General features: G+C 37.7%; 1 protein-coding gene across 5 annotated transcripts in view; it reads right to left on the bottom strand.

Annotated features, from left to right (window-relative positions):
• The window catches only part of ZFYVE9 (zinc finger FYVE-type containing 9), a 61,290-nt gene that overhangs the window by 21,250 nt on the left and 12,416 nt on the right, over window positions 1–27,624 (bottom strand). For 3 of the 5 annotated variants that reach the window (XM_068407163.1, XM_068407169.1, XM_068407166.1), the window contains exons 2-9: window positions 23,819–23,923; window positions 16,337–16,441; window positions 13,466–15,546; window positions 8,238–8,337; window positions 4,345–4,521; window positions 3,842–4,011; window positions 2,750–2,873; window positions 882–1,004 (exon numbers count right to left, since the gene is read on the bottom strand). In XM_068407163.1, the coding sequence (XP_068263264.1) occupies window positions 882–1,004; window positions 2,750–2,873; window positions 3,842–4,011; window positions 4,345–4,521; window positions 8,238–8,337; window positions 13,466–15,546; window positions 16,337–16,406 (2,845 nt within the window). In that variant the 5' untranslated portion in view covers window positions 16,407–16,441; window positions 23,819–23,923. Of the gene's footprint in view, window positions 1–881; window positions 1,005–2,749; window positions 2,874–3,841; window positions 4,012–4,344; window positions 4,522–8,237; window positions 8,338–13,465; window positions 15,547–16,336; window positions 16,442–23,818; window positions 23,924–26,191; window positions 26,266–26,813; window positions 26,902–27,624 lie in introns of those variants that run through there. The other 2 variants (XM_068407164.1, XM_068407165.1) reach the window with 2 other exon arrangements.

The following is a 27,624-nucleotide window of genomic DNA, read 5'->3' as shown; positions in this document are numbered from 1 at the left end:
TCCTGACAGCTAAAGCAGTTTCAGACAGTGATACCTCTCTCTCAAGATGGATAGCTGAATGTCAGGTGTTTTCGTGACATGTCACTGTGTTGTTCTGCTTCACATGGATGTTAGTGATGACACATGCTCTAAGCTTCACAATTCGTTTGTTGAGAATACTCAGTTATTGAAATAAAATCTTTCGTCTAATATGTGTATATATATGCATACTAATGACATTTTTATATATATGTAAAAAATTGTACTGCTATCTAACCAGATGCTGAAAGGTTTATAAACAACATCTTAATTTACTGTATGAACTTTTCACAGAACCAAAACATTTTACTGCAAAACTGTCCTTCTCAATTTCTCAAAGAATGTTTTCTTATCCAGCAGAGATCAACTGAGGTACTAACATGAGAAGCAGAAGCCACCTGTGTGCCTCCCCATTCACTCCTCCCTCCCTCAGCACATGTAGACACACACATGCACACACGGACAGTATAGAAGAGGTGCACAGAGGAACAGAACCTGTGTATTACTATGGGATCCTTTCTGCTTTTTCCAGAATGGGATGACAGGGAAATGAGTTAAGCAACCAAAGGAAGAACAAGTGTCAAAATACATTGCCCTACCAAGATGGACAGGAGACACCAATCTCCAAACCTGAGGCTGGAGGCTCTATCATCAGTCTAGTTTATATACTCAGAATTATCTGTATTGACATCTAAATCACTGGAAAAGAGCCTTTTGTAATTTAACTTAATACAACTAAGTTTTCAGTCCATGCACATTTTCAGAGACTATCCTACCAAATAAAAATGCTGCTGTTCCTACTAATAATATATATAACACTTCCCCTGTCATACCCCAAACCTTATTTAATAATAAAAACTTACAATTTACTATTTTTACCATGGACAGCAAATTAGCATTTAAAACAAATACAAGAGGGTCAGGGCCACCATCCTCCAGCTGCTGCATGACAGAGATCTGAGAAGGTCTCTCTTCTACAGCATAGTCTATGAAAAAAACAAGTAAACACACAGTGAAGTCCTTAACTTACTGGTACAGTACTCTACATTCTAATCAAATAACTCTGATTCTGATGCTTTTTGCTTTTTTGACCTTTTACAAAAAGTTATTTAAGTATTGCTGGTTTGATTGATTGCTTCCTAGGATGGTATTTTCAAACTTGAATAGCATTTATGTGCATAACCCCTGTACATCCTTTAGAAAAGTGCAGCTTGTTTTATAAATCAATTTTCTCTTGTATCAACTGGAGGAGAAAATAGAAATCAAATTGAGAAATGTGTCATGGTGTCAACTGAAATCCCAAATGACAAAGAAGTTAACAATTGTTATTTCCATCACAGTAAAGCACAACATCAGTCCTGGACTACAAACACCAACACATGGTGTATCTCAATGTCACATAACTTACACTTCCTGTGCATTAGCTACTAGGAAGATAACAAAGGGGGGAACACTACATAAAACAACATTTTTTATAAACCATAGAAGGTCTAAATCCAGTGTAAAATGGATCCCAACGTGATGACCTTAAAGGTCCTTTCCAACCAATACGATTCTATGATTCTATGTCTGTATTGCCCCTCTATGATTAGACCCAGGTGATTAGCAAATTAAAATTTTTCATCCATGTGATTATAATCTACTCTGCATTTAACAAAAAATAGTTACACTGATGAAAACCGATTTTGAAAGAAATGTATTACCTTTCCAGCTAAAATTATCTAGAAAGAAAGGTAATTTTGCTTTCTAGTATGAAAAATATTTTTTTGATCTTTTTAAATAGAATATCAGAAGTAAAACGCTGCAAAGAAAATCCAGTATGTGACAGCATATGAAACAAAATCAACTTAGCATACAAAATATGATTTATGTGAGGTTATCTACATAAAAGCTGAAAAGTATACTGTAGTTTCACTCCTTTTTTGTGGAGGAGACTGAATAATCAGGCACCCACATGAACAGCTAACACAGGATGGAACAGATTTGTTTTGAAATTAAATGCTGCTCACATTTTGGTTTTGACACTATCCTGCAATAAAAGGTTGCTTCCAGCTTAACATTAGAAATGCACAGCAAAATATTTAATAGCAATAAAAAAATCAAAGATGAAAAAATAAGTTAATCCCAGGAATGTATTAAAGGATGTCACGAATCAGTCTGTGGAAAGTAATTGTCAGATAAACAAATATATACCTTTTTTTAACCTTTTAAAAATTAGTTTTTAATTTTCTGAATCCTCCTCCATTTGGATACCCTGGGAGGGGACATCACAATTACCAAAAGCTTCACTGTGGGCCAAGATGTGCAGTAGAGCTGTTGAATGCAGTGCTCGGGGATGCCTCAGACAGAGCGGATGTTCCAAGAGAATTTCAGAGAAGGGAAGCATGAATATTCATAAGGCTAATTAAAATGTATGTATCTCTGTGTGAAACATTCCCCACAGTCCGATTACTGAAGAAATTAGCACATATTTCTGGACTGAAGTTAATTTTCTTTTTGCTTTGTGTTTTACTTCTTACAGTAATTTCATTGCAAGATGGGGTTCTTCCTGGATGCTAATAATGATCCGTGGTGCAAATCAGTGTCACTACATTTAGCCACAAGTACTTACTGTGAATTTCTTCAAATATTCAGCATATTGCCAGCATCTTATTTTTAAAATAAACACAGTAACTATTAGGTTAATTGCACCTGGTAAGCATAAAAGCTAGCTGCCAAATTATACCCTCACCTCCTTTTACTCCAGTGGAGATGAGAATTGGAGGAAGACCATCTTCAGGAATTAGATTCATTGCACTGCCAACAGGACTGCCAACCTGAGTTATATTTCCCGAGAATACAGAAGCATTATCAGTCTACAAGAAGCAAACAACAAGAAAGGACAACGTTACAAAAGTAATAATGATAAAAACATAAGAGCTGGCTGACTGGATTACTAGATGTAGGTGAAGGAGTCTGTGTCTGCTGAAGAACCACAAGAACCAAGTAATTTGGCTTTTTAACATGTGATGCGATGACTCCTGTATGTGAACTACTACTAAAAGGTCTGCTTAGACAGAGACTACACCTCCCTTCTTTAGCACCACACATACCCCTTTCTTTAAAAAACCTAAATGTACCTATGCCCACTTTAACTTTTTGCAGTCTCAATTCCACTCACATGGGGTATGTTGGATTTAACAATTAGATTTTATCTGCACTTTCCTGCATATATCATTTTATGAGAAGTGTCAAAGTATTTTTCTGCTTCGCACTATGACAATCTTATTGTTTTGAACTCCTTACTGACCATGACTCAGCTTTTTTAAAACATGCATTCCACAAATATCCTTCATACACAGGCTGTAGAGCCAAACACTTGGAAGCCACCTAGCACACAGACTTCAAACATTGCTTAGGTGAGGGTAACCGAACACTGGAACAGGCTGCCCAGAGAGGTTGTGGAGTCTCCTTCTCTGGAGACATTCAAAACCCGCCTGGACGCGTTCCTGTGTGATATGATCTAGGTAATCCTGCTCCGGCAGGGGGATTGGACTAGATGATCTTTCGAGGTCCCTTCCAATCCCTAACATTCTGTGATTCTGTGATTCTGTGATTGCTTAGTGCTCTGCCCCATAATAGTTCAGTTCAGTTCAAAATATATGGTTGTTTCAGCACTGCAAACATTAAAATAAGCGAGGACACGTACTAGACAACATACTGAGACAGGCCTCAACAGATTGCCTACATCAGTCTTACTGAAATCACCAAAGAAGCTAATGTACTATTCATGACCAAAGCAAGCAGGGTATTTTGAGCGGTGAACAGCGTAACGCTTCCTTACTTCTGCTGATAAAGTGCTGTTGGTCACGGGCTTTGATGGATCATGCGACACTGCTAAGGTTCCTGTGGAAGTTGTTCCAGCCACTGTCAGTTTTGCTGCATCGGCAACTTCTCCATTGGGTAATATGCCATCAGCAAACCAAACACGCCTTTGTTCTCTAGGTTGAGCCACTAGAGAAAACATAAAAAAAAAAAGGATTTAAGATTCAGAGCAACACTGACTGGAAAATTTGAGTACAGAAGAGCAAAATGGAAAAAAATAATAAACAGAGAAATATGGACTGGAAGGGACTTAAGACCATCTAATGCATTCCCTGTGGCAGTTATCATGTATAAACACACGTGCTGAGAATAGTTTACTTGTCCTTAAAAATCTGATGGCCCTACTGAGGGCAGGAATATCACAACTGGCATTACCTAGAGTATTTCGAATGGATGAAGTGCAGGTATTTTTTCCAAATTCTTACTACAGGTAAATTGAAAGAAAAAAAGAAGTACTCTTACCTTCTGCTCCAGGATGCTTTAAAACTCCCACAGGTACCATGACAGTGGGAGGCGGAGAGCTCAGGGCGCCCGAGGCCTGAGCCTGCTGCAAAGGAGGGATAGTAGAACAGTATTCAGCGGGATTGTTAGGGTTAGGACTCTGGCTTGAGGCACTCATCATGTTCTCCCAGGCTTGAGCTAAAGCAAACAAAGAACAAAAAACATGAACACAGAGGAAGGTATCCAACAGTCCAAAACACTGTGTTAAGTTCTTAGCTATAGTAGGTATGGACCCTGCCACCTTCCAAAGACCATCTCTCTTCCTTTATTTAAAAGCCCAGGAGACTGTAATTAAGCAAGAAAATCTATAGCAGGAGGAGAAACAGCACTGGCCTGTGCAATAAAAACATCCGTTCATATAGATACATTTTCTGAAAATTATAACAGTACACTTTGACCTGAATGATGATTAGCTCCTCATGCTTCATTTTGTTTCCTCTTCAAAGATTTAACTGAAAACACTCAATTCTTATATATATGTATATTTATAACACTGTATGGAGAGATGGACATTCCTATTACAAATGTTTTATAACCTACAGGACACTTGAGCAGATTTATCTTTTGTATATGAGAAAAAGCACCTTGCATTTCTTTATACCCAGGGCAGATCAGTACAGATCAACAACTTATATTCTTAACTGTAAAAAAAACCTTATGCTATTAATTCTGAAGGCATGACTTGAGTCTTAATTCAATTGCCAAAAAAATAACACATAAAACTTCTTCGTCACCAACATCCATCACAGGCAAATCTCTCCTCTAGCTAGTGAAACAGACTCTATCTCCACAGTACTACTTGTTTTTCATCTGTAAGGAAGCCTTGTAGCTATGCAAGGTATCAGAAAATTCCTGTGTGTGCTTGCACCTTTAACCATATCAGTATGTTACACATAAATGCTTTCCTCTAGGCAGGCACAAATATCATGCCACCTAAGCTCTCAGAGCAGCTGTAAAGCCTGAATAAATCATCTGCATCTTTGGGTTCCTTTGGCTATGAATTGTCAGAAAACCAAGGTGAAAATAACAAGACCAAAAAAACCCAAACAGAACACAACAGAACATAAACCCCTCCTGCTTCCTCCCATCAACCTGCAAAACCAATAGAGTGAAATGCCGGCCAATGGAAAAGGTATTGACATTTCCATTTCAGAAGATTAATTAAATTGAAGTATTTTTTTAACAGCAAGTCTGTATTCACTTAGAGTATAGGTCCTGAAAGAAGGAAGTGTTAAAAATGCACAAAGAAAAGTTGCATCTCTGGGATCCCTTTATTAGAAAAGTCATAGCACTGTAAAAGAACATTTTTAAAGCCTTCTCTCAATCAAGCGAAGTGCCAACTCAGCATAGCCACCAACTGAAAATACAGTAAAAATAGCATTGGAATCTTATTAAACACATAGCCTGGCCATGGAAAAGTGCCAGAAAACATACAGCCCTGCTCCCACACCCCAGTGAAACACAAACCAGATACCGAGCAACCAAATGAAATAACTACTTTTAAAGTGCGATTCCTACCCCCTGGTTCCAAGACTGTGCAAAGATTAATGCTTAACCTGCTGCACTGAGTGGAAAAAAACCCCACACCCTGTACTGACAAAGAAACTGCAAAGATCAGGAGGGATCAGATACGATCAGGCTCCAGGTTAACTAACCAGTAACCAAAAGCATCACCACAAAGCACTGCAGCAGGGATAGAAACAGAGAGGTAGCCCGGGGCAAGTACACCTAAGTATGCAGGCAGCACTCTCCCAATAATAAACTAAGCAGTGGTGTCACTGTTCGCTGCCGTTAATGTGTATCCGTCCTGGCAACAGGACAGAAAGGCTTTTAAAAGGAAATCATTACAATAGGATCGATTTTATTATGCCTTTTTACAAGAACACTTCTGGTTTCAACTGAAATATTTTCAGATTCTTCCCTTTCTCCAGAGTAAAACAAATCCTACTCACCATCAAAAGGAGCCAGAGGTCTTTTGCCAGGTGTATGTGTAATTCCCTGTTCTTGTACACCTTGAAATGTGTTAATTTCTCCATCTCAAAATGTAACATTTTAGCACCCCTTCAATGTCACCATCAGGACTCAGTTTTAATTTCTAGATATTACAACCTACAATTTCCTGTCACCTTACACATTTGGCCTACAGTAAAGAATTATTAATAATTAAAACCTACCACTGCACAGTGATTAATCTTTAATCTTTTTGAAACAGAAAAAAAAAATTTCCTGTTTAATAACAGAAACCGTCTACTAATTTTGGACGCTCATTTCAAAACTAAGCACTCAGTTACGTTCGACCGAACCTGCATAATACTGGGCTTCTTTGGAGAAAAATTAAAGCTATGAGCTTCTGAGGTTAGGTAGATGCTCAACAAATTAACAGAACTTTCTGAAAACAGCTGCCCAAATAATCTACTATACAGTAGCATGTAAAGATACCATCAAAATTACCTTGTTTGAACACTGACATGAAAGAATTTTCCTAACTAATTCTTGGTTAAAACTACAGCAGCAATCTTTTATCAAAGTCTCCAAAGTTTAACTAAACATCTGCAGCAATGGAGATTCCATGATAACCATTCAATAATTATCAGGATAGTTAGATATCCAAACGGTTAAAAGTTTGCATTTAGAACCTGAATTTGTCTTGACTTCTCATTCTACCTACATATTAGAGCGCATCTCTCAGACCTTCCTCTACAATTGAAGTAACTTCTGTCATCAAGTTTCAGTTATCCAGATACATATTTATGCCTCAAGATCAAGTCACCTCTTCATCTTTCCATTAATAAACCACAGAGCGCCTGGAATTTCTCATGATGAGACAGGTTTTCTCATGATTTAAGCACTCACATGGATCCTCCCTCAACCTAATCCAATTTTTCTACCTTCTCAATTCAAGACATAAAAACTGAACATTGAGTCTTCACCAACAGCTCTCTCAGTGTCATGGAAATAAGTCAACTGTACAGCATAATCACCCAAAGGTAACTGCCAGCGCAGGAAGTTCTTGAAATGTTCAGAGGCCTCAAGATACAGTGGGAAGAATACTCTGTGTCTGCCCATATTTATACCACGTATCGGAAGTGTTAATACTATAAAGGACAAAATACAAAATAGATTCCATGGCCCTTCGGTCAAAACCAAACACAGTCTTTCCTTACACCAAGCAGAGGTAATATAACTTCTTGTTTGTTCTGCTTGTTAGCTTCATAACTACTTGTGTGACCTCTCTGATATGCCCCGTGTTCACATCAGGCTTTTAGCCCCAGCACCACCCTGGGTTTGACAGACTCTCCAGTAATGTGCCCAAAGCAACAATCCAAACTCAGTTGTCCACATTTGTGGACAGGTTTTTAGACAAGACCTCCTAATCTAGCACCAAGGAATTAAGGAGGAAGAAGAGCTGGATTAATTTGTGGATAAATACTACTTCCCAGTTTCCTATAGTGCATAATCTAGAAGAGGCACAACTCTATTACTCTTCTCTTTGGCATCCCATACAAAAGTGTAACAGGTTATCTACTCAGGCATCAAAGGACAGAGAGTAGGCTCCTGAATTAAAAACCAAAAAACAAAAAGACCACAAAAAATCAGAGTTTCTGCAATCCTGGTATAGCACTCACAAACGAAAGCTTTCAAACTCATTGCAACCTTACCAGTTTTTGCCTTTTGTTAATCATATTTGGTTTAGGAATCCCCACTCTCCACAGGGATTCCACACTGATCTCTCTCTGCTGTTTTAGAATACTTACCCATATGAATAATGTATTTTGATAATTTTTTTAATTGCATCACCGCAGCTCAACACAAAGCCAGTGAAGCGCTGCATCTCAGATTCTCTTTCCACTTACCATTCATCAGTACTGAATGGCAGATGACACACACTCGGGCTTCCTTTCGATCCATGTACAACAACTTGCACTTCAGGCTACAGCACGCCGCGCAAAACACCTGGAACCGAAGGGGAAACAACTTAAGTGTTGTTCAAAAATATGTCATGAACTGATGAATTCGGACAAGAGAATATCTGTAAAGCTCTAGACATGCAAAATAAGGAGGTAAATTATCAGTATGCTCCCATTAAAGCCACAATGACTAACACCTGCCCAGGGTACCTTTCCTACTAATCCTGATGAAGCAGTATTATGTGGAACACATAAATGCAGGTTGTCCTGATACTGCACTGTGGTGTTTTTAAAATATGTTTGGCACAAATTACAATGGGTTAATAAATTCTTACCACTTTACAATCCCTCATAGAATCAACAATTTGGGAATTATTTTCAGTCTTAGAAAAAGCATGAGTACTTTCTAGAATCAATTATGTTTAAATGCACAAGTTTTCTCTACAGAAGAGATTGCTATGGCACGGATTAATTCAAACAGGTCATTTTTATTTGCAGCAGGGCTATTCATCTATATTAGCAACTCTAGCTATTTAATCTCTTCATATATAACAAGCTATTCCTCAGCTGAGACTTAAGTGAACAGTGATGTATCAAAATGTTTTAAGTGTACAACATATAAAACAAGACATTTTTAAAAGCTGAATGACATTGGTACTGCAAGAAAATCTTGCTCCATTCATACATAAAAAAGAAAGCTTGTATTTACATGATTACAAACACTACAGCATCACAACACTAGAGAGAAATCGGGAACTGCATTTTACGCACACTGGCTGCTAAGGGGGGATGCAGTGTAAAATCCCCGGGAGGACAACCGGCTGCAGAGATGCAGTTGCATTGCTAGTGCTCCTCACCTGAACCAGCTCTAACAATTCCCCAGTCCTGGGCTGGAAACAGTCTTGAAGCTTCCTCCAGACAAGCAAAACCATAAAACATGAGCATGGCTTGTGCACCAAAACAAACACTGGCATGCAGATATGATCCTACAATAGCAATTGCAATCTCAAAATCCTGCAGAACAGACAGATCAGGGCGCCCTAATGATTGCTTATTTGTTCTAAATAACAATATTATCTTTTTTTTAAAAAAAACCAAACCAAACAGTATTTCCTCAGGGTTATTGTTCAAGTGACGTGAAGATAGTAACAAATACCCATTCCATGCAGAAAGGTAATGTCACACTCAGGAAATCCAGAAACAGCAGCACCTACCTAACAAATGAGTTCAGATATCAAGAGAGAATTTCAAATTTTAATTATAGATGGATATTCTATCTACAGTTCACTATGTGTTATTATGATCTGTAATGCTTTCTTAATCAAAAAAAAATATTCTAGCATCACTTCAAAACAGCATTATTTCTGTAATACACACGAGAAACTACATAGGATTCTCATATAAATATATGTAAGCATAACTAAATTTCAACCAAGTTAACGATCACACCAAATTACGACCACTTTGCAGCTTGTTACCTTTGCAGTCTTTTAGTGGCAAGTGATTAAAATAAGCACATATAAAATAAGCTCTGAGTTCACCACGGAAGCTGAAAATCAAACGTGAAGAAAGAAGTGCTCACCCTGTCTCATTTCAACCAGTTTTAATGTTTCCTAATTATGTCAACTTAAACCTTTCAGAAACAAATATAAGTGTGTATACACTGGCATTTTCATGCAAAAATAAAAACAACCCTTTTGCAGATGTGAAAACCTTTTAAAAAAAAGGCAAATGTACTTTAAAAACCTGATTTTTGCATTTACACCTTAATGCAATTTACAAGCATTCTAGGGAATATTAATAACAACATCACAGCATATTTTAAAGACATTTGACATCATTTCAGTTCTCTGGGAGAAACTTCCAGTTGAAAGTTCAGTATTGAACATGGAAAAATCAATGTCTTCAACCATAAATGAAGGACCAACACAAATTAATATCTAATTTAGGACCCTTTATCAAACAACACAGTGTGCATCCAGCAAAGCTCCCAAGTGCAACGATCTAAATATTAAAAGAGGACATAGAAGCAGTGACTAAACGTCTACACCTCCTCTCTTAGGCTGCATCAGCCTTCAACAGTAGTAACGCAGAGGAAAAACAGGGTCCAGCACAACTGACAATTCAGGCTGGTTATTAACAATCACCAAGTCATGATCTCAGTATATCATGCTATAAAAAAAAATAAATAGCAGTGTCAAAGCAAGTTTTTATGTTACTAGGGTTTTCAGGTTGACTGGGAGTTGTTAAAGCATTAGTTGCTAGGGGGTTTGGTGATTTTTTTATATTTTAGTGAAAAAATACAGTTTTGGTTGTCAGTAAAAAGATGACATACAAATTTTCTGGTTTTCCTATCAAGGATGATGGTTTCATCTGACAACAGAAAATACATAAATACATAAGGTAAAATGTATGAATGTGTTCACACACGTTCTTCACATTCTTAATTTTAATTCAAAATTTACTGTAAGTGTATTACTTTCTACCACTCCCCTGAGGTTCGTATCTTCCATTAATTTTGCAATTATTATCCTGAAATTAAAAATGGAGACAGACTTCCCAGGTGCCACTCAACTATTTTTAAATGCCATTTTCATTCCTAAATGAAACAGACACATTCACCTCTACTACAATGATTTGTCATGATGCTAATAAAGCTTAAAAAGAAACTGTTGTGCTAAAGCTTGTGTTCAAAAACATTTAGTCCCATGACCTCCCCTAGAAACAATCAACTGCAAGAGCTGAAGACACTATCTCCCCAGTTCTTTAAGTGGGATTCATACATTTAACAGAAACAGCGGAAGCGTCACGGTGATTCAGTAGTAACCTGCACCACAGGCACATGGTGAGCATGACCTGCTTTGGGGATGGTTATCTTAACCAGAAAGCAAGAGCAGACAGCTGAGAACAGCTGTGTCTCAAGCTACCACAGCTAGATTCATCAGAGCTTGCCTGTTGAAGTCTTTGGTCTCTTTCCTCACGGAATCATTACAGGAATTAAGTGTTGTAAAGCAACTTCTAGTAAGTGCTACGTATTATTTGACTTATACTGATTCTTAGCATTTATTAATGAGTGACTTTTTTAAGAGAAAAAAAAACATAGAAAGGCAAGAAAATCCAGAATTTTCTGCCACATCTTTTGACTGCAGATGTGCAAATTTGGCCCAGACAACATTAGCTAACAAAAGCGTCTAGAAACAAGTCAATTTTCTGAGGATTATTGTAAGAACACTCTGAGAATATTAAATACATGATGTATTTTTCACACCTGAGAAAAAATTTGACTACAGAGCAGAGGACCTTTTATTTTATCCATTCCCCACGTATCATGCAAAACAACGCTGGTTGTTCTTCTCAAGGCTTGTCTTCAGTAGTTAAAAAAAAAACAAAAGAAAAAGGAAAAAAAAACCCCACACTACATTTTTTGGCCTTGCTCTATCTAGGCATGTTTTATCCACCGTGTTTACAGATATTTTCATTTTCTGCTTCTCATTTGTGCTATTCAGGGCTTCAGTCATTACAGGGAAGTAATTAAATCCAAGCAGTGAACTTGTTTAAAACACAAAAATAAGCAGAACACATTACTGTAAATTAAAATTGTAGTCATATTTGTTAAACTCATAAAAAACAAAAGCACGACCTAAATAACTGAGAGTACTAGTTAATACATCAAAGCTAAAATGATGGATATACCTTTAACTTACATACCTTACAGATTCTCCTTAACTGCAATGAGAAAGAGCTTGAGCCCTTTGATACTAACCAAAAGGTACACAAAAGGTAGGCATGTACCTCATATGGTGCTTATTGATCGCCTGTGGTTACTAGCTCCGCAACAGGACTTCCACTGCAAGAGGATGGGCAGGAGCAGGCAACTGGAAGTCCTGGACCAGTGCACACGAATGTCTGATTAGCTTTTAAAAGTATCCTGGGAATGGTTTTTCAGCATGTCTCAAAATCAAATTTGAGTAAAATCTACTTATCTGGTGTTGCAGTGCAGAAATTGAGTGCTATGCATTTTGGTTACTAAAGGGCCACTACATAGTCCATTAGAGAGGAACAAGCCTGGGTTTTCTGCTAGGCTGTTTCCAGAAACAGGCAGCATAAGGGTTTGAACTTTCCAGATACACTTGCTTCTTTTAGGTCCTTTGTTCAAGTTATTCTGCTTCCCTGCACTCTTCTGGTAGCTAAAGATCTTGCCCATAGCAGTCAGGAGGTCTTCCAATCAACTTCAGAAACCTTTGGATAGGGCCTAAATGAACCAAAGTTACTTTTACGCTAGTTTTTAGTGGGTTTTAATATTTCTTTTCATCTTAAAAATATTAATGAATATCTACTTGACAAGAGTGTTAGCTTACCGCTTTTGAATCATCATATTTTTTCCTAAGTTCCTACTTCCCATAGGCCACTGACGTGTATTTCAGTAACAAGATATTTGGAAATACTTTACAAGCTAATCATTTACCATAAACTTGCCACATAAGAATTTGTGTTGACCTAGATGGCACATATATAAAACGTAAAAAAAAAAAAGTCAACAATAAAATATTTCTTACACAACACAAAATGATACAGACATTGTGTTTTAGTTGTCTTCATCGCAAAATTTGCCACCACATGTACACGTATCAGGTTACAGATAATTTACTATATTGTTTTCCAGGAGCGAATGTATATTCTTTAAAATAATGTAAGCAATATGAGAAAAGTTAGTAAAGAAGACTTAAACGAACAGAGTTGATGAGCCATCTAAACCAGCAGGAATGCCAGCAATTTAACAGCACACTTCCAATTCCCATCAATAGGTTTCAGTATCTTTAATGGGATTATTGATGCAGTAATTTCTGCAAACTAGTTTCCTGCACTTAGCCATTTTATAGCAGTTCTACATGAATCCAATGATGTTGATTGTTGCAATCAACAAATACACTGCTCATACAGGCTAATAATTCTTTCAGTTATAAATAACAATTAGTTATTCTCTATTAGAACTCTGAATAGATTAGAGCTTAGAAACTCCTTTTTATCCTTCACAAATCAAACACGGCTTTTTAGGGAGAGATGTCACAGGTAACTATAGTCAGCGGCTTAAGAAGACCTCTGATTTGATTTTATGCAGTATCAGAAAAAAAAAAAAAGGGTGCTTTGGGCTTACTCACAAAATACAAACTTACCTTCCCACAAGCTCTGCAATGATGCCTTCTTTTGGTGAATGTAAATCTGGCCTCGCATTTCATACAGTTTGGTGCTTGAGAATCTGGAACCCAAACTGGAGCCACCTCACCCAAAGTCGTAAAAGGCTTTCTGGCTGGAGCTCCAAACTGACCAGCTCTGAGATCGTTATCTGGACTATCTGGGGCTACTGCAAGGCACGAACTACTAGAGACTCCAGATTCATACTCTTCCAAATGTTCCCCATTAGTATCAGTAACAGAGGCATTTGAAGATGTTTCACCAGGAAACGTGTTTGCTGTATCCCCTAATTGTGTCTTACCAAAGAAATTTTTGTTTTTACTATTACCTCCACAATTTGGGGGAACAAGATCATTTTGTAAGTGGTCCGATAATGGCTTCGGAATCTGCAGTTTAAGATTTGTAGGTTGTTTAGGTCTTGCACCACCAAAAGGAACACTAACAGATTGCAGATTAGTCACTGGTTTTGGTGAAGTTTGCCCTTGCATGGATGAAACCTGACTACAAAGATTATGTAAATAATTTTTCTTTATGTGGTCACCAGTGCTGTTTAAAATAAGACTGCTCCCTTCTGTGGTCTCATTTCCTCTCTGTTCATAAACATTAGTGTAACATTCTGATTTGCTCTCCTCTATCTCCTTTTCCTCTGTTACCGAGTCTTCCTTGGAGGGTAAAGTCTTTGGAACATGAGCAACAACTGGGTTCTGCATTCCATAGGAATCACAACCATTAGACAGAGAGCTTGCTGATGATGTAGCCATCACATCAGAGAGACTGGACCCTTCAAGCTCACCCATACCAGTCCCTTTTAAGTCTGTGCCTGCCTCCATCATCCCATCTCCACCTTCTTTACTATTACTGCACGCCTCATCAGGCTTTTTTGTCTTCAAAAGTCCCTCACTCTCTCCCAGAGTTTGCTTACTATTCATCTCATTCAACTTTGTCAGTTCCCAATTAGTCATCTCCTGAGATTTAGGGTAACACTCTGCCATGCTGAGCAATTCCGTTGTGCCAAGATTTTTATCACATTCATTGACTTCGCTTTCAGTGGCACTAACATCCTCAGGAGCAAAATGTTCTGCAACACGTTCCTTGTAATTGCCACTTCCAGTCACATTAGGCTGACAAGTTTCGGTGAGCCCAGGTAGCCTAGACTGTAACTGTTGGGTTGTTTCCTGTTCTATGATTAAGCTTCCATTACTTGAAGCAGAAGAAGAGTTTTTAGCTTCTAGGTCCGTTCTCTGAGGAATGGCTTTACTAGTAAAATTTTCAACTGATACACAATTTTCTTGCATTTTAACAGTACCATCAACTGGTCTCTGTAAGAGAGTCACTGCATTAACCCCTGCAGTTGTAGCTTCCGAAAACTGCGAATCTTTACTCATATTAAAATCATCCTTCAATCGAGAGGAGGGGCATGCAACAGTCAGGCTTTCAGACGAAGCATTAATCAAATGACTTACAGAGTCATCTTCAGTGCACAGCCGATTTACTTGCTTTTCTGTATCTGTATCTTTTTCCGTGGATCCATTTACAGTAACACTAAACTGATCACTCTGTCGGTTTTCATTATCCAGTGTAAAGCTAATAGTGTCCATTAGGGACTGACTGTTGTAATTTTTACAATCAAGCAAATCGCCACTTTGTAGTGTTCTTCTGTCACAGTTATGCATGACTGCCACCACTAGTACATTTTTCTCTTCTGGCAAGCAAGCTATATTACCACATTTCTTTTCTCCTGTTTCCACAGCGTTACGCTGATCATCCCGATTACCATTTCTTTTAATCAATTGATCGTCTGCTGCTGCCTGATCATCAATCCACATGACTGGGGTCTCTGGGCTTATGCTAAAATCCTTTCCATTAGCACAGTGATCCTCTCCCCCTGTTGATGTAGTCACTGAATGAGACAAGGAGAAAGACTTTAATCTCTGTTGACATTCATTAGGAGTTGTGGTTTCATTCACATTGGCCACGGTCGGGTTAAATGACAGACGACGAGAAGGCGGATCTAGAATCTGATTCCACTTTCCACCCAATAGTGTAGGTGAAACAGCAGCATCTGAAAAAGTGTTTAAATAAGAGAACTTACTGTCCCATTAATGCTACAGGTGCTATCAACTCTGTTGCATTAGAATGCCCCAAATATAAACGTAGAGATGTTCAAATATGGGTACAACAGTAAAACACATCTGCCATAACTAACACCCTTGATCAACCATTAGTAGTGTAATTGCATAACGTTTCTGGAACTCAAGAAGTTTAGAGCTACACCAATTAGTATCAGGTTGAATTTGCACAAGCAACTTTAAACTATTGATTAATATACTTTAGACAGCTAGAAATGCCTAGAAAGATTCCCATTCCCATAAAATGTTCAACTTCCTTGACAGCACAGAAGTAGCGATTAGACTAAGCAAAAAATTTAATACTTCAAATATGATAACTTTCATTATATGATTTATGTGACCTAATAAAACACTTCTATGCTTGAGTCTCCCAAAACTGCAGAAGCAGCTTAAAATAAGTTTTGCCTAATTTGTTTAAAATAAATTATTAAAACATTGCCACTGAGATTAAGCTCCAAAAACCTTTCTTTAAAAAGTATATGGAAGATTTTCTATTAAAAGAGTAAGAAATTTTTAAAAAGTAAACAAGATGAACGGAAACAGAAGAGAATACCACTAACAAATACTGAAGACACACCATGCAAACTTAGATGTTTTCTGCAAGTTCTGAGATTAATTTGCAACTCAAATCCAAAAAGGGTATCACAGATCTCTCCCTTTTCAATAGTGTTCTCTGTAGAATACATCTAATGTGCATCTACGATCTTGTTCAAAATGACTCACCTTCGTTTTGCTCAAATTCATCTAAAACCTTATCGAGGTTGTATGCCTCTGCTTGGAAATAGTTCTCCATTTGTCAGGGAAAGACCACCAGATTCTTGTCTGAACCTGTCAGAGAACAAATCACAATCAGATATTTAACCTTCAGTCAGCAGTGTTCCACTACATATTGCCCTGATTTAAGGGGAAAAGAAGTCATTTGTAAATCAAATTTTGCATACACTACCTGCATAAATCAAAAGTATTTTCCAGGAATAAAAATTATTTGTGTGCTCAAACTTGCTTAATTCAGATTAACAACCTCCCCACACTTGCTTTGGATTTTATTACCTCCAGTCTTCCAAGTTTACAAATACGGGTTTTAAAATGTTAAAATTTAAGCAAAATAATGTTTTTAAAAATCCTGCAACACAGAGATAAAAAAATAAATGTGTTGATGTGAACCAGGTGTCTGCAGCAACAACATTTGAAGAACACAGGTTCATTTTTACATGCTGGCTGTCACAGCAACAGAAAATATCCTCATCAGATGAACAAAAGAATACTAAGCAAACTGAGTTTGCAAATCCATGTCAGTTCAAAGTAGAACACATTCCACACCCCAGAACTTATAAAACAATATGCACATCTGTCCCTATGCTTAATTCAATGCATTTTCCATTTAGTGTGGCAGATCTTTTTGAGAGGCCAAAATAAAAGGAAATTTTTTTCAGGATTTGGGAGAAAGTTATATGTAGGCAGCATGTCAAACTGAATTCTGCAATTTAGAAATTCCCTGACTGCTTAGGAACTTCTCTTTAGGGCAGTGTAACAAAAATGAAAGCCATGCAGTTCCTTCTCATGCAGTCTTTGCTTAGGATCTGCAAAATCCAACCTACATAGGAAACATAATTTTTCTCGTATCTCAAGCTTTTATTTTCATTACATCTCAGTGCAATTTTCGTTATTATTTAGATGACACAGATTTTTTCCACCACAATAAACAGGGAGAGCGGGAAGAGGAAGAATTTTCATCAGTAGTTACCAAAGCACTGCCACTGTAATAGATGAGCAAAGGTATGTTTAACAATAATGCACTGAACAACGTCAAACCCAGTCGCATGCTTCTGCCCTCACAGCTCGTTATCAATGCTCTCTAAGCATTCGAAGCCATTGCCTCAACTTCTTACATTCAAGGAAAACACTGACCTCCACCTGAGCGTTTAAACAGAACAGTCATCAAAGCCAGGAACAGCCTTGAAGGTATTTCAAAGCCCAAATGATGATGGCAGTGCAATGCCATCATTAATGTGGCATTGTCACATTTATGTGTTTAAATATCAGGCTCACCATAATGGTAAGAGCAAAACTGCTCCAACACTGGTCAGAAAATAGTCTAGAGAACCAGAAAGCCAACTAACAATCTCAAGATCTGGTTTCCAGTTCCATGCTACCAGTGATTAGCTCATATGGCTTTGAACAAGTAGTTTAAACTCTCCATGATTCTGATTTTTAATGTACACTAGGCTAGCAGTGTTCTGTGTCACTCTTCATTTCCCAGAGATGCTTCAAAGGTTCATACTTGTAAAAGCTGTTGAAGGACTTAATGGGTGTTACTTGAATTGTGCTAGCTCTTAAAATGCCTGCTTTAATAATCCTTGTTTCCCTGAAAGGCAAGCACTGGAAATCAAGCAAAACATGCAGAAGTAAATAGTCTCATCAAAAGATAATACTCTCAGGCTAGAAAGGAAGATGACAAGGGAGAAATGAAAACAACACCCAACCCTAAGTCATTAAATAACTTTCCACAACTTCACATAATAAATAACATTTCTGCCCTAACAGCAAGAATACGGTCTTCTTGCTACCACAGGCTTGTAGCAACAAGACACCCTGACTCATTTTTTAAAAACACTTAGTACCAGTGAAGACATTTTCACTGAGAAATGTGTGCCATAACCTATATACCATAAAGAAAGACCTTGATTTGACTCGTTCTCTGAAATCATCCAGAACAGCCTTATTCTATTCAGAGCTGGTTTTCAATGTTGTAAAGTAACGAAATGGAGAAGCAGAGGGTGGGAACCTTGTTTTGCAGTAAGGAACAGTGTTAGATCTGACAGCTAGACTCCAGCTCAGTTAAAAACCTGCTCTTTTACACTAGAGAGACAACAAACACAAGAAACACATCAGAGGAAGTTTCCAATTTAAAACTATACTTTACTTTAACATTATCCCATAGTATCTGGATTTGAGGAAAACATCAACCAGTTTTATGTCAATGACTACAACATTAAAGACAGCTTTGTGTTTATTGTGGTCAACAGCTACAATTAGGTTATAGGTACAAAAAGATGATACGTTAAAATACCACAAAATGCAGAGTTCAAGTTTTTAAGGTTGACCTCAAATTTGACACATGGTGTTTTTAAAAGACGATCTAAACACATTGCTATTTAATATAATGAGATTAAATTATGTTTTAAAGACATATATAAAAAGTCAATTTTAAAGAAAATTAGGTTAATGGCACCTTAGAAATTGCAATAAGCATCACCCCAAAAAAGAACATTTTGCAAAGAAAATCAGAGATAAACTAGACGTCACCTTACAAACTCCCAGATTTGTCCTCTGTTCTGAGATTTTAAATTAACTCCTTCTTCAAGGAAAATAGATGATTGGCCATATCATTTACTGTACACAGGCGCACAGATTATAACAAAAGCAATGGAGAAGTTGGCCACCTTGATCAAAGGTTGCATTTCAGAAGTCTAAAAAAGCCCAACATTTTATATTCTCTACCAAAAGCCAGGTTCTGACCTCTAACCGTGACAGTGTACTCTTTGATCCCGTAGATACCTATGGTAAGGCCTTCCAGAGCTATCCAATCTGCCCAGCACGTCATTGTATTAAAAAATTTTGTACCATTTTAACTGAAACAATTACATTTACTACACACATTTCAGTTAAGAGAAAATATTTTTAAAAAGCAGATGCTTCTCCTTAGACATACAAATACTAAATTCATTCAAACTACATCCAAACTGCGAGAGTTTTGAGGTTCTCTTGCACCTTTCCCTCCACCTCATTTCAACTCCTTAATAGGAAGCATCTTTACCAGCTCAGTAAATATCAAATATTGAAAAGTTAATTACAATCTGTCCCAATGGATATTTCACTTGAATTTTTTTTTCAATTCAGAGTTCTAAACATCAATCAAAATTAACTCACTATAGTGAGACTGTTTTGTACAAAATACCATATAATTTCACAGAATCACAGAATCAATCAGGTTGGAAGAGACCTCAGGGATCATCGAGTCCAACCATTGCCCTGACACCACCATGTCAACTAGACCATGGCACTAACTGTCATGTCCAGTCTTTTCTTAAACACATCCAGAGATGGTGACTCCACCACCTCCCTGGGCAGCCCATTCCAATGTCTAATAACCCTTTCTGAAAAGAAATTCTTCCTGATGTCCAACCTGAACCTCCCCTGGCCAAGCTTGAGGCTGTGCCCTCTTGTCCTATCGCTAGTTGCCCGGGAGAAGAGGCCAACTCCCACTCCACTACAACCTCCCTTCAGGTAGCTGTAGACTGCAATAAGGTCACCTCGGAGCCTCTTCTTCTCCAGGCTAAACAACCCCAGCTCCCTCAGCCGTTCCTCATAGGTCAGACCCTCCAGACCCTTCACCAGCTTGGTCGCCCTCCTCTGGACTCGCTCCAACACCTCAACATCTTTCTTGAAGTGCGGGGCCCAGAACTGAACACAGTACTCAAGGTGCGGCCTCACCAGTGCCAAGTACAGAGGGACGATCACTTCCCTAGACCGGCTGGCTACACTATTCCTAATAGAGGCCAGGATGCCATTGGCCTTCTTGGCCACCTGGGCACACTGCTGGCTCATGTTTAGCCGGCTGTCGATCAGCACCCCCAGGTCTCTTTCCACCGGGCCGCTTTCTAACCACTCTTCCCTCAGCCTGTAGAGCTGCATGGGGTTGTTGTGGCCGAAGTGTAAGACCCGGCACTTGTTCTTGTTGAACCTCATGCTGTTGGTCTCGGCCCATCTATCTAACCTGTCCAGATCCCTCTGTAGGGCCTTCCTACCCTCCAGCAGATCGACACTCCCACACAGCTTGGTGTCATCTGCAAATTTACTGAGGGTGCAAAAATTTTCACATCCATTTATAATGTATTTAATTTACATTATAATGATAACATTCCAGTCTAGTAAACAACTGATGAAGTTGTGAATAACTATTCCTAGGCGAAGTCCTACTCCTAAGGTCAATGATGCAAAGAGTGTTTGTCAGTGAAGCACTGCAAGACTGAAAAAGTGTCATACAAAATTTTTATGTTCCACAGAGTTAAACTGTGACGCTGTCTGAAGCCACCGCACTCAGATTTCGATGCACTTACAAAGTGAAAAGGGGCATTTGGTCAAAGCATTCTCTAGGACATAAACACAAACTCTGCAATATGGGTGGCCCCAAAGAAATAGGCTACAAGCATTGATTTTTTTTGTTTTGCTTATTTTAGAGAAGATAATGATTACTGACAAGCAAGTTGATGGGGAAGGAATGTGATGCTGATTATATAGTTGCTGAAAACATGTTTCCAAGTAGTTCTTTGGATGACGGCATTTTGATTCTGCGTAAGTTTCAAATGCTTAGAAAAATTCAGACCTGACCATTCATACAACTTCAAAACCCTACTGAAAGCCTGATAAAATTACTTCAGAGATAACTCAAATTTATGCACATTGGACTAAGCACAGTATAAGCCACATCTGCCTCTAACATTTCCTAAGTCTAGTCCTATATTAGCTTGTTTTTCATTGTCATACACATCAAGAACAAAATATGCCTAACCAAAGAAAGCAGTGTTAGAAGTTCATAATAAATATAATAATTTTTATTGACTTTAGTCAGGGTTTGGCTTTTAAATTTTGTATTAACTGTGATTTTATAACACTAGAAAAATACAAATATTCAGACTTAGGAGACCACATGTTTAACAATAACAAGGGCACGTAAAGACGACTTAGAACTTTGTTCCCACTGCCTTACAATCCAAATGTTAATACTTCATAGCATCTCTGTGAAATTATTATTTTATTAACATCTGTATTAACTAATATTAAACATTTGGTACTTGTGAGTTTAAATTTGGTCCAATATGACAGAGGGATTTTTTCTATATTTTTAAAAATTCTAAGTAGATAGAACTACCTGTGAACAAATATATGTAACCATATGAATTCTGAAGCTCAAATACTGGTGCACAAACACGCAATGAGCCAAAATCTAGACTGATGGATGCTCATAGTCCAAACCGAACAGAGAAAAGATCTTTTATATCATTATTGTTATTTCACCTACTGATGTACCAGGATATATGGAGACTCTTTTCTTTTTAAACGCTCAATCACTAAGCTGACAGCCACTCTGAATGAGATCTCATTGTCAATGCAAGTAGGTACTTCTCAGAAAAGGTCAGCTGCAAATCTTCAGGTCTAATATCTACAATTATTATTATTATATAAAAGAACATAACCACCTCCTCAAGCTTTTCCAGAAGTTTCTGTCCAAGGGCAAAACACACTGCCAAACCCACAAAAGTCCTTACTGCCCTCTTCCTGACAGAAAAGGAGGATGAGTACTCATGTTCCTAACAGATAGTCACAATGCTTCTTGACCAGTACATTGTCAGCAACTTGTATTTTTGCCAGTTTAAGATCGAATACTTCAACACTGCAGAGCCAGCAACTCAAGATCAAAACAGAAAACACAAAATGCTCTAACACAGCATGCTATAATAATTGGTAGCTGTTTTCCCCACAGTTCAGAGTTTAATTTTATTTTTAATATTTTTATGAAATAGCCAACATAAATAAAAACAAACATATTCCTTTACAGGTCTTTGGAAGCTTTGATTGTAACTCACAGGTACCGCTATGAAAGTTTGGAACAGTTTTAGAATTATTCTAGTCCCAAACTTCCTCCTAGTACAAAGGTTGAAATTACATTTTTAAAGGATCCTTGATAGTTGTGAAACTCTTTAGTATTGCTCGATTATTCCAAGCCATGACATGGAGAGAAGCTGACGAGCAAACACACAACTCAAACTCTGGGAAAGTGAGAATAAAAACATGAGCAAATCAGGAAGAAATTTCAATTGCAATTTTAGCTGTATGCTGCCAAAAAGGAGACACTTCCTAAATTAGTATATATTGGGATGGGCAATATGAAGAAGAGGATATTGTGCCAGTGCAAGGAAAAGGAGACATAAATCACCAATCCAATGAAAAGCATAAGATGGTTTTTCAAAAATACAGTCCTCCATGCAAAGATTTGGCAAAAAAGACTAATTATAGCCAAAAAAAAACCCCATTAACTAGTAAATCCTTTTTTTTCTGTATCAAAAAAAAAAAAAAAAGACTACAATGGCTACCATCCACTGGTACAGTAAGTCCAGAACCCAAGATCACTTGTTACCTATTGCAGAGTCATCTTCTGTCTTTCATGGCAAAAAGCTAATGAAAATATGCAGCCTGTCAATCAGATTATTTTCAAACTCCTGTTGGGACACAGCTCACGCATAATTCAGAAACTCTTTGTTTTACTTATCAATTTCTTCATACAACAGCATGAACTTACCATCATCTTCATCGCTAAAGCTTAAGAACTTATGTTTTATCAAGCTTACATGCTCTACTCTCCCCTAATGTCTAAATATAAAGGTACATGTACCAGAATGTCTGTGTCATATGTATCCAGAATTACTATTCTAGTCACCATAGCATTTAGACATGATACAAACTTTAATTGATTAGTGGGGAGGGAAGGGGACAGAAGTAAAGGACAGAAAAACCTTCCTTAAAATGAGATGATATTCTGAACAGGCTTAACCTTGGAGACTGCCTCTCAAGACAGCTCAGATATCCCATATGCCACCTTCTTCTTGGGAAATGATCAGTACAAAGAGATAGGCCTTGTGTTATACCTGCAAAGCAGCAAAACTCGTATTTGTTTTGGTCTCTGTGATAAGGAATTATGTAATTCATGATCTTCTGCAATGCACGTCCTAAATTACCCTCAAGATTTTTTCACCTCTGGAACTGACAGCCTTAAGTTGTCCCCTGGAAGGAAGAAGTCAAGCACCTTTGCTGTAATGAACAGCTTGTTCAGAGAGTTCAGCAATAGCTGCATTTTTAACTGATGAGATCTGCCTACAGCACAGACTGAGGAAGCCAGACTTGCCCACTTCCCCCCTCCCCCAAACAAAATAAGACACATCTTTGCTCTAAAACAAGGCAATTACTCTCAATAAAAAACAAAACAACAAAATGCTAAAAATACTCCATCATCCTCTATATAAGCTATATATTCATATATAGAGGTGTATGTATATAAATATATATCCACAAGCATACATAAAAATACGTGCAATTCAAGTCCTTACCCCTGAATCATTAAATTCCAAAGCAGAACTTGCCTCTTACCTTTTTCTCTTATACATATGTTAAGAAACGAATGACCCTGTGCCTACTCATGATGACTGCAGCACAACCAGCCAGTTCTGCTGAATCAGTGTGTTCCACTTGATCCTAGAAAGAAAATATAAACATGTATTTTATGATTGGTAATTCTGCCAGAAACCATGTTTTTTCAACACATGACTGCAACTAGCACAGGCACATTTGGCAAATGCTGCAAGCCTTCAAATGACTTGGATTACATTCGCAGCTTTAAATTCAGGGATCTATGCACTATGCCACTACCGCACTCCAGTATTCTGGTGAAAAAAGCTGCTAATAAAAAACACATTGCTACCTACCTATTATTATTCTTCATTTAACTGTAAACCCACAGAGTGAGGCAGCAACTCCAACTGTCCTTGTATCCCTGATGACCTTGACTGTAACACTTAATTTATAAAACTAGCCTCTGAATTAATTATAATACACTACAACAGGCCTTCCAAAAATAAAGAGCTAGTAGGTTTGATACTCAACAAAAAATCACGGCCCTCTGAATTCTGCAAACTGTATTCATCAGCTTCCCACTGATTTTGTTACAGCTAAACAACTGGTTTGTCTTCAAATTATTCCCCCTACAGTCTTAGGCTCCCTTCATTTCCTAAAGGCTTCTTCTCTCAAAAACCACAATGGCATCAACCTTCAATAGCAGGGAGCACTGAAGCAAAAAAAGAGTCTTCAGAAGAAACTGTTTTTCTCTCCCAACTACAGCATTTCTATAGGTCAGGTGCTCACTTTCACAGGCTGCATCCTAACAGTCAACACAGCTCAGAAATCCAACACAGCCATTAGCAAAGAAAACAGACTAGTTTATGACAAACAGTGCAACAAGAAGGAGTGAGATAAGTTAAATTCATGTTTTAATGTTTGCTAGTGCTGGTATTTGACCTGTTAGGTAGCTGAAATATTTATTAGTGCTCTGATGAAGCAGCAGCATGTTAGAAAAAAATCTTAAAACTCCAGCAAAGTGAACAGAGCTAAAAAAAAATCAGTTCTCTGTGCATGACAGTGATATGCAGTGTTATACTACAATTTTCCCAGGGTTGTTTATTATTCTTTTCAGAAATAAGCTACAGTAATAATTCCAGGAAACTAATGAACTGAACAGTGGCACTCTTAGCAGTACTGTTTCCAAACTCAGAATCAAATCCCACAGGTTCGTATGCCAACATAACTGTTCCTGTACACAAGTAAAATTTCTGATGCCATGAATATTGCTACCTCCATAAGCTAAGATGAATTTTGGATATTTGGGAAATAATAGAAATTATTATATTACAAAGTTCTTCAGATAGGCTTCATATGCATGCAAAAATGGAGATGAGGGAAATTTAATTCCACTGAAAGGCTTCAGAATGATAAGCTTTTTCAAAGGGATGTGAAGTACATATAGCAGCGGGGCAAGGTTATCTGTACCACCACCATGTCCCCTTCCTAGGTGGAGGAAAATGATTCAATTTTCATGACCCCTTTGAAAAGATGGGTCAATTAATGACAATTCTGTTTGTGATTTATGACAAGGCCTGTCAAGTGCACCACGAACATCAAACACATTTCACATGAACCAGTTGGTCATAAATTAACCACAAACTTCAATCTTTGCCAATCAGAAATGGATCAGACCTAGCAACCTACAGCTGAAACATGCTGAGCTGTTACCAGTGCTCTAAGCCAACAAGCCTTCTAAGCAAGCAATATTCAGGGCAACAGTACAGCTTTATTACTCATTGTTTTTATTCTGATCCATTTTCCTTGTTCCATTCTTCCCAGGTAATAACTTTTTTGTCCGTAACCATTCAATGCAGAAGAACACAGATCCAATCAGTCGCTACCAGTCTCCAACAAAAGCTTTGAAGAGATATTACCTGGAGGTCCTAGAGCTTTTTGTTTACAATTCAACATTTACTCTTGGCAACCATTTCCCTTTACAAAGATCAATGCAAAAATCAAAGCATGCTTACAGATATGAATGTAATACATTTAAACAAAAAGCAATTTTAGAAAAGTAAATTATAAGGTTTGGGTTTCCTGAAAAAATGAACAACTTGACAACAGAGCCAAATTCTTTTTCCAATTAGAAGTTAATGTAAGAGAATTATATTAAAATAAAAATCAAGGACAAAAAGAATAACTACAAAGGAGAGTCAAGAATATTCACAACACTGTATAACCTAGTGATTATTAGGTTTTTCACAAATCATACACACTGCTAAAAAAGAATTCCATCACATCTGAAAAAAACCCATACATTTCCACCTAAAAATTATGTGCCTCCTGAGACCTAAGACCATTATAAATGAAGGAGGCCCAGTGCCTCTGCTGTTCCAGTTTGCTTACTTTGAGCATTTTACAGTTTCTTATCTCTTCTGCTGACGGTTGGCTGAACTCTTCTGCCTCCTGCCCTACAGTGGTATCACTCAGGTGCTGCTTTGGTTATACCCTACATGTATGATTTCCCTCAGGAGCTCCAAGAGGGCGACTGCCAATTACTGCAAAAGCAAAACAGAAATTGAAGAGAAATTTGACAAGCAGAGATGTGCCCAGAATAAAGGATGAAGAATAGAAGAAAAGAGCTCTAAAAATATAAAATTAGAAATATCTTCCACAAAAAAGAATGTAAAAAATGTTTACAAGATCAAATGGAAGTAATCTGAACTAGCAGCTTATAATAAATGGAAAGAGACGGAAAAAGAAGCAATTTTGATACTATGTTAAAAAAATGCGGAAAAAGCTCAAAGCATGAAGAGCTGCTAAAAAATGCTTCCATCTACTGGCAAGGATCCAACTCTTAACTACACTACAGATTCTCTATAATGTGCTACCAGTGAGAAGATGTCTTTGAGTAGGCATGAATACATTTGCAGCCATTTTAAGGCACTTTATTATTGCTAGATTAGGTGAACTAGGCATTATCTTAAATGCAAAAGCAGATTTCAACGCTGGTATCTTAACTTCCTACCTTGTTAACTCTGGAACAATCAGATGGGAGATTGAGAGAGACCACAGATAGGGAATATATTCAGGTCCCAACTCTGCAAGAATAAAAACTACAACAAGAAATACTATAGCACAGGGTTACATTAATAGGAAAACAGTGTACTTCAAGAAGAGGGGAAACGGGTAGAAAGTTTCAGGACACGCATCAGTTATACAATATGAATTATTTTATCTAATTGGTTAATCTGGAAGCTAAATCTTCACAAGTGGAAAAGGTGAGGTTTCTTCATTCAAGTGATGAAATGCTTGGAACAATGATACTTTACCATGTGCACAACAACTTTGTCACTTCCTAACGGTTCCTTCTTGGCCTCTCTCAAATGAAGCAGCAACTTCCAGTCAAGCTGCACATGAACATGTGTTTGTGTTATTTTTTAAGAATTAATGTAAGTAGGAAGACTAAACACTACGCAGGAACGCTCCTCCCGCAAAGGCAGTCCTCCAGACCTGTCTCAGCATACATTGTCACACCAGCACCCAGAATCCACATGGACGGTGTATGTCCACACTAACTGAATGAAAGCAAGCTTCATTTTCCATTGCTGTTATCTTTCCTGAACACTACATTGACTCTCAAACAGCTATTCATTCTGTACAAAGACAAAGTACAGGGCTCTTTCTACCTGGTGTGTGCCAAATAAAAGAAAGGGCGGGTGTTATAAAATGTTTGTGACACAGCAATAGCAGTATCTGTGTCACACACGTGAAAATACCTGCAATGGCAAGGACTTTGGGTTAGGCCCCAAATGAAACATTTCAACATGAACTGTTCT

This window comes from Nyctibius grandis, chromosome 8 (genome assembly GCF_013368605.1).
Source record: "Nyctibius grandis isolate bNycGra1 chromosome 8, bNycGra1.pri, whole genome shotgun sequence".
In the NCBI taxonomy this organism is placed as follows: domain Eukaryota; kingdom Metazoa; phylum Chordata; class Aves; order Nyctibiiformes; family Nyctibiidae; genus Nyctibius; species Nyctibius grandis.
Note: the sequence above shows the minus strand (reverse complement) of the source record. Positions and strands in the feature narration are given on the sequence as shown.